Here is an 8,532-nt window from a genome sequence, read left to right as displayed (position 1 = left end):
AGCAGACTGATGGCAGAGCAGATTGATGGCAGAGCAGACTGATGGCAGAGCAGACTGATGGCAGAGCAGACTGATGGCAGAGCAGACTGATGGTTGGTGTAAAGCCTCATCTAGATGGAAGGGGATTTTGTGATGGAACAGGGACATAAACAAACCTGGTCATTTCCTGGAGGAAATGGGGTGGGGTAGGGAGGGGTAAGTAAAAATATCAAATAGCAGGAAAGGGAGCTAGACATCAGGAGAAGCGAAAAGAAATCCTGCAGCATAAGGATGAGGAGTCTGAAATGTTGAGAATAGTAAGACTGTGTGTTAGAGAGATGCCATTCAGATGTCATCAGAGAGAAATGTCTGTGGAACAACTGTAGCAGACTTGATTTCATTGATGCTGAAAGGAAAGAAGAATAGAATTGATAAGCTGAGAAGTTACTGAACATGGAGAATGCATGGGAAAGAGAGAGGGAGTCTTCTTTGAATTGAGCCAACAAAAGGATTGGCCATTTAAGGTGACAGCAGTTGTGGTTGAAAGTGATGAAGGATATGAAGGCAGGAAAACCAGCGAATGAAGTAAGATGAGAATTAGCAGATGAGTTAATCGAGTAATAGAGAGGAAAGTGTCATCGTGAGATGTTGAGACAAAGGTGACCACACACACACACACGCACACACAATTCGCTTCTTTTAGTTTCTGTCTCATCGACTAAATCCATTCACAAGGCTTTAGTCAGCTCGGGGCTAAAGTAGTGTCTTTAACAATCAGGTTATAAGGAGAAAACTAATTAATCTTGGTTTCAAACTTTGGCACAAGGCCAGAAAGTTCAGAGGAAGGGGTCAGTTGATTACAGCGTTCAATTGGTCCTTGTTTTATTAACCAGAAAGAATGAAAGTCAACCTCAGAACTTGCTGCTCAGTGTTTTACCTGGTCTCCTAATGGTTCTGCCAGTTTCCTGCCTTCATTGTAAATATTGAAAATCATCATCATCATCATCATCTATCTTCCATACTTGCATGAGTTGAATGATTTGATTGGATCTAATTAGTATTGAATGGTTTACAATATGTTAATTAAGCAGAAGTAAATCAATTGATTCTCTTGTATTGACATTGATTCTTTTAACCAATTGATTCCTATTTAATCCTTCTTTCTTGACATTCCATTCTTCTCCATCACGTTTCGCAGACCATAGACAGTTTGCCAGGAGAAGATAATATTGACAGTCCTTCTTCAGCCTCCGCTGACAAATCTCAAACTGGAAGTACTGTGTCCGATAAAGGTAACTATTCTGGCCTCTCCCTAGCTTGCTATCCAGCTGTGTGTGTGTGTGTGTGTTTGTATACTATCACCATCACTACCTCCACCACCACCATCAATAATGTTCCACCAAAATGTTGATAAAAATCTAAGTTAATGTTTAGTCAAGAGAAAAAAAACAAACCAACAAAAACATTGATTTTGTTTCTTTTTTTCAATTTTTATCAAAGCAAACCAAAATTCCTTTTTATTTAGTCTCATCCGTATATATATATCGGTGGCTGTCTGCGCCATGCAGACCTCTTCTTGTACTCTGCCCTTTCCTAGCATGAAGTTTTAAATGAAGAGCTGATCCCTAATACTGCAGCAATGTCTCAGCATGGGGATTCCTTTATCTGCACATCGATTATCAATGTTCAAGTGTGGCTTCAGTCCTCCATGTTGCAGGTCTGTTAATAGGCATTGCATTGAAGCTGTTCGTCCAGAATGAAATTCCAACGGTTCATCCAGAGTCTCACCCACAAGGGCCTGCTGCTCTGGTCTCATACCACCATAATAAGATGTGCATAGTTTTGTGCATAAAGAATATTTTATGAACATTTTCTTTCCATTTCAATTTTTACCACACTCTAACCTTTCATCCTCTGACACAAGTACCCCTCCTCAAATGACCCCCTGCCCCTCTCATAATCCCTTGTCTTGTGAGTTACTTGGTTACCCTGCCAGTGCAGGTGCCACATTAAAAGCATCCAGTCCACACTGGAACATGGTTGGCATTTGGAAGGGTATCCAGCTGTATAAATCATGCCAAAAACTAACCTTGCCTGTGCTAGTGCCATGTAAAAGGCACTGAGTCCACTCAGCGGAGTGGTTGGTGTCAGGAAGAGCATCCAGCTGTAAAATCCCTGCCAAGACAGACACAGTAGCCTTGGGCAGTTTTCCTTCCTGGCTGGCTCCTATCAACCAACCTACTCTCACACATGCATGGAAGATGGGCATAAAACAATGATCATGATATACTCTTACTCTCTCTTTTACTTGTTTCAGTCATTTGACTGTGGCCATGCTGGAGCACCGCCTTTAGTCGAGAAAATCGACCCCAAGACTTATTCTATCGGTCTCTTTTTGCCAAACTGCTAAGTTACGGGGACGTAACCACACCAGCATTAGTTGTCAAGCGATGTTGGGGGGGAGACAAACACAAATACATATATATACCTATATATGACGGGCTTCTTTCATCCCTGTGTGTCCCACCCCATCTTAACAAGAAAACTTCTCACACACTCTACCACAACAAACCAAACTACACTCTCCCTCACATCTCCACTTCATGTACTGTGATTACCTCCCCCCCCCCAATCCTGTCCTCTTGGCCACTGTATCTTTGCTCTCCGCCTACCCCCAACCTGTGCATTCTACACACATGCCCTGTCTCGCTCTATTATTGCTATCTGCTAGCTCCCTACCCCCAACAAAACCAATCTACATCTCCACATCTCTTTCCCACATTTCCTCTTTCATACACTATACCTAATTATCACTCCCCAACCCTGTTTTAACCTCCTCCTCCCCCCCCCGTTCCTCTGTATCATTGCTATCCGGTAGCCCCTCCAACTCCATACATACCCAGGCCTTTCACCACTTACTCGCACTCTTTAATCACACTCCCTTCGCAATATCCTGCCACTTAAGTTTTGGCATTTGAACCCCAAGGGTTCGAACCCTGGCACTTGCCACCATCTGTATCTCTCTCTCTTCCTTTACTCAACCATCTCATTCCTACTCTGATCCCCATTCCTTGTGAGCATGCCCGGCATTTTGCCACCATCTCCATCCTGCTGTCTCCCACTCTCTCTCTCTCCTTCTCCTGCACTTCACTCAGGTTGGGTAACCAGGTCTTTCCTTTGCAGTTGCACACCTATTTCTGTCTTCATTCCTGATATTTCTCTCCCTCCGGCCATGTAACCTTGTACTTCCTCTTCAACAAGACACCTGTATCTGTCTCACTATAACGTTTTCATCATCACCACCTCCAATGCCTCCTCCCTTCTTAAAATTTTTTTTTTATGTCTTGCAAGTACTCTATGACCCTGTCCTCACTCTAAAGTGGTTGGCATTTGGAAGGACATCCAGCTGTAAAAACCTTGCCAAAACTGACCTCACCTGTGCTTTTGCCATGTAAAATGCAGTAAGTCCACTTTGCTGAGTGGTTGGTGTTAGGAAGGGGATCCAGCTGTAAAAATCCTGCCAAAACGGTCACAGAAGTCTTTTGCAGGCTTCAACCTGGCCAGCTCTTATGGTACCATCCCACCCATGCCAGCATGGAAGACAGACATTGAACGATGATGATGAATGATATTCATACATCTACATATACTCACCTTAGACAACATATATGCAGACAGACAGCAGTGTGTATGTAGTCAGTGTATGACTAAAAACTATGATTCTCTATCAATTATGGTCAGAGATGAAATTTCTGTGTTTTCACTCGTTAACTGAAGCTAAATGGTTGTCAGATCAATGATGAACTTATTCATAATTTCTTGTCTTTGTCTTTTTATCCATGTTCTTTGTGGTCCTCTTTAACATTCTTGTTTCACTCCTGTCCGTAGAGAAAAAGAAATCCTTCTCTCTGGCCAAGACCCTTAAGAAAAGATTTGGTCGTTCCAAGGTGCGGTCCCAAAGTGCAGACCGAGCTCAGTCCCTGAAATCAGAAGGAGGTAGCAACACCTACCTGTCACCAAATGAGTCCAGCTTCAAGCCTATGTCCAAATCAACAGGTACTCTTCCTTCATCTCTTTCCCTTTTTCTTTCTCACCTAAATTAAAAACATGAATTTAGATTTCATTTTAATGACCCTGTCACTTGTCTGTGATAGCCATCTCTGAGTGCATTTGTGTAATTCTGGCTAAAATTATTTTCTTAGCTGTCTTTTATTTTATTGATCAAAAAGATTTCTGTATTAAAACTTTTTTTTTTATTTTGTGGTTTTCTTGTTAAATATAACAAAAAAAACGCCCCTCCATACACACGCAAGCATGGATCTGACTCCTACACTGTTCACTTTCCAGGCATTTGTACATTACTGCATATGCTTTATGCACACTTTTGACAAGTTCTAGTGCACCTGAGCACTGTATACAATAATTTTATTATGATCATTATTATGTCATAAATCTGCCTCAACAAATTCTGTCTGATGGAGAAATCAGAATTGAAATAAGAATGGTTATGCAACATTATTACCAGTTTGAATCTGCTAAAAGCACATTTGGGTTTGTCAAGTGTGTTTTGTCTGATGAAACACAGTGACGGACTCATTCACAAACCTGAACGTGCTACTGACATTTTCTCAAACTGGTAATAACATTACATTTATACTTATCACTCCCCCCCCCCATCATAATGGTTATGTCTATTGTTATGTGTGTGTGTGTGTGTGTGCATACAGCAGTATCTCAATCTTTTCATTTTCATTTCTCTCTCACACACACACAACTCCCTCTTGATCCATCATTTCTTTATTTAACCTCAACGGGTGAACAGAAATAGCGAGATGGAACCCATCAAATGTGACGACAATGTTGTAACATTTGTAATGTTAACCTAAAATATAAGTTCATAAAAACTCTCTGCTTTCACTCTCTCATATATCTTTTTTTTTTTGTGTGATGCTTTCTAATTGCAGAAGACATTAATGGAATCAGCCTTGAGGTACCACCAATAAAGAAATCCTCATCTCTTGGTGGAAGCCTCAAAAAATTGTTCCGGCGTGGACGCAAGAGAACACGAGACCCAGGTGAAACATCCCGTGAGAGTTCCCTGTCTCGTTCATCAATGCGTTACCCTGCCTCATCTCGTGAAGGTTCTATAGACTCCACTCGCTCTCCATATGTTCCAACACTTACATCATAACTTAATGCTAATATTAATCTCTATATTCAAGCAGCAATGAACCTGACTTCAACATTGTTTCCGACTGCCAACATCTGAATGGGAAGACAGTTGCTGCTTCCAATGAGAATATTTTGAAACAATGAAATCGAGTGGTAAGACAAGAATCCTAGATGTAATCAGGAAGTTTGTTTGTGTTTAGTAATTTGATCGGCATTTTCCTTTTTAAACTTTTTGCATATTTACACTTGAAATCTTCTTGAAATCTTTTCTGATCTTCAATAGAATTAAGAGACAGGATTGCAACTGTAATCAGGAGTGTACAGAAGAACAAATAAGACAAAGCAAAAATAATCTGAAATAAAAGGAAAGATTGTCTAATTCACCTTTTTATACATATTTTTTAAAATAAAATAATCACCCAAAATGACATTTGCTTGACAGCTTGGTTACACCATTCTGTAAAATAATTATTCATTTCTTTAACAATACAGACATTGCTTTATGAATGAGCTTTCAAAGTGAAGAAGGAAAAGAAATTTACAGCAATCATAACTTTCTCTAAAATATATTTGCATCACAATTAAGAGGAATCAGTGTCAACGAATGTAGGAAACGGTGACACAGTCTCAGCTTGCTTTATTTGTTTTCTCTACAGCACTCTCTCCACTTGTATTACTGTTGTTGTTGCTGTTGTTGTTGTTGCTGTTGAGGAGGAGCTGAGTTGAGCCAAATTGTTGTTTTGTATTGTGGAGCTACACACATACACTCACACACACAATAAGTTCTTTTTGTCTTCCATGTTTAATTCTTTAATCATACAAGCTGCGATGTTATTCTCTTTCACACACACTCCATCAATGTGTACCATTATATTAAGCTAGATTTATCTTTCTGTGATAAATCTAAAATATTGCTGTTTCTGTCTACAAAAGATTAGAAACAATTCTTTATTTCGTATTGTCACAAAACTCTGCTTCCATTATTTAAATAGGTGTGACAAAAGTACTTTTCTCAACCCCAGTGCATCACTGGTACTCGTTCTATAAAGCAGAGATGGATGAAATTTTTCTTTAATGGGTTTAACTCGAAACTATAAGTTATTTCACAGGATACCAGGAAATGTCTAGTTTGGCACTGGACCATCTGTGCAACTCGACTGCCTCAATTAAAAGTGAATTTTGACATCTTTCTAGTGATTTCTTTTTTACAACAGAGAGAGGTACTGTACATTCATGGTTCACTAACATATATAGACAGATAGACATGGAAGGGCTATATATGTGTGTGCATATGTCTCTGTGTGTGTGTGTGTGTGTACACTAAAAATTGACTCAAATGTTATATATATATATATATATATTCACAATATATTGTCTAGCTTTTGGGGAAAAAATATGTATGTCACAGCAGTGTCATCAACTACTAGAACAACTCCAGTAATTTGATAGAACAGCCCCCCCTTTGTACTGACAACAATCATCCCTTTCACAGTGACCACAGTCACCCACTTATCCTCTAATCCACTCACAGTAATCTTTCACCATTTCACTTACTGTGATTGGGTTGAGAAAGTATTTCAAGGCCTCTCATTTACCAATATTACCGGGGATGTGTCATTCTTACAGCAGATTCTAATAGTTTCGTCTCTCCATTCTTCAATGGAAAGAATTTCAATAGGTTTCCTGGAACAGCCTTTAGAAAAGATTGAAATACTTTAGAAAATTTAATTTTCTTGATTATTGGAGCAGAATCTCTCTCTCTGAGCATCTGGAGATAAAACTACAGTCTGTTGCAGTTGTAATACTTTCATATTATATATTACTGGAGTTTATCTGGGTTTCATACTCTCATCCTTTCTCTTCTTGCTTGTAGTTAACTTCCTGACTAAGAAACTAATCAGTGGGAGCACTGCAAGACCGTAGTAGAGAAAAATGGGAAGGTTTTGTGGTCTGACCTTCGATGATGACTTTGCCCTGCTGCAAGAAACAAGAGTTGACCTGCAAGAACTAAGTACCAAGCTTGCAAAATAAACAGGGAAGATGGGGTTCAAAATTAGCTGTGGAAAGATGAAAGTGATGCAGATGAATACCAGAACACAATCTTCTATCTTCATCCAACACAAATTCCTCCTGCAAAGGTGATGCAAACAATAATATAGCAGGCATGAAAAGTACTGTAAAGAGCACAACTGGTAAAGCAGAGGCCATGTCCCAGTGGATGCAGCAAATTTGAGAGACAACAAGCATCAGGACTAGCATAAAGGCCCAGTTATATACTTCAATAATTTTAGGGTTCTGCACAGCAGGGAAACCTGGGAAAATGTCAGTGAAGGCAGCCAACACATTCCACTGATGAGGTCTAAGAAATATCCTCAAAGTCACTGACAAGACAGAATTACATGTGAACAAAGTCCTTCCAAGAAGCAAATTCCACCAGAAAAACATTGATACTTTTCCCAGTTGAAACTGTTCAGTTATATTTTGTAGCTGGCTTTTACTTGGCTAATGACATGGACAGAGGAGGTAGAAAAACAGAAGGGCCTGTCCAAGAGCAGCTGGTGTTGGACATTGCAGGTTGACTTCAAATAGATGAGAACCGGTTGGACAGCAATGGAGAGAAGTGTGGTAAACAGACTGGAAGGAGCATGCTGCCCTGAAACATCTAACATGGGGAAACTGATTAAGAGTCAAGATTCACTTTAGATTTCTAGATGTTACAAGATCACAAAAAAGCATGTGAGGCATCAAGTGGCAACTGGGTGAGGTTCTTTGGTGAGAAGGAACCCCGTGGAGCAAAGTGAAATTACAGGTCCTTGTTAGAAGTGTTTCTGTGATGTGAAAGTATCTCCGAACACATAAAAGTCTCAGGTCAGAATGCAAACACTCTATAGATATTAAGTCACAGCCCATAACAAATTATGCCTTAGGACACAGTTGAGAGAATTTCTATCGTAAAAAGTTCTTAGGACTGGTCACAGACCTACTATGAAGTGAAATATTCATCTTCAGAGGGAATGAATGTTTCAGGCTAGAGTCGTTAGAGTTTCTATCGTATGAACTGACACAAAGTACGAAACAATGGCGACAAAAATAAGCTCCACAACGTAAATCTTTTCGCCGCCGACGCAACAGCGTACCTAGCGCCGCAAAAACGTGCCCAAAGCCGCAAATAGGTATTCCAAGCCATAAATAGCAGCCGATGCCCGTTTATACGAAACTGCGGCAGTATGTGCGTCGCTGCTGCTATAAGTACGTACTTGCAGCTGTAACAACAAACCTGAACACGTAAGTACGAAACAATGGCGACAAAAATAAGCTCCACAACGTAAATCTTTTCGCCGCCGACGCAACAGCGTCCCTAGCGCCGCAAAAACGTGCTTA

General features: G+C 40.1%; 1 protein-coding gene across 1 annotated transcript in view; it reads left to right on the top strand.

Annotated features, from left to right (window-relative positions):
• Positions 1-6,336, top strand: part of LOC106882264 (phospholipid transfer protein C2CD2L) — an 86,555-nt gene extending 80,219 nt beyond the window's left edge. The window contains exons 14-16 of the mRNA XM_052975149.1: positions 1,178-1,271; positions 3,868-4,035; positions 4,944-6,336. Coding sequence (XP_052831109.1) covers positions 1,178-1,271; positions 3,868-4,035; positions 4,944-5,170 — 489 coding nt within the window. The 3' untranslated portion in view covers positions 5,171-6,336. The remainder of the gene's footprint in view (positions 1-1,177; positions 1,272-3,867; positions 4,036-4,943) is intronic.
• The last annotated feature ends 2,196 nt before the right edge of the window (positions 6,337-8,532 follow it).

Source organism: Octopus bimaculoides, chromosome 20 (genome assembly GCF_001194135.2).
Source record: "Octopus bimaculoides isolate UCB-OBI-ISO-001 chromosome 20, ASM119413v2, whole genome shotgun sequence".
NCBI classification, from domain to species: Eukaryota; Metazoa; Mollusca; class Cephalopoda; order Octopoda; family Octopodidae; genus Octopus; species Octopus bimaculoides.
The sequence above is the reverse complement of the archived record's forward strand: the minus strand, read 5'-3'. Positions and strand labels throughout refer to the sequence as shown.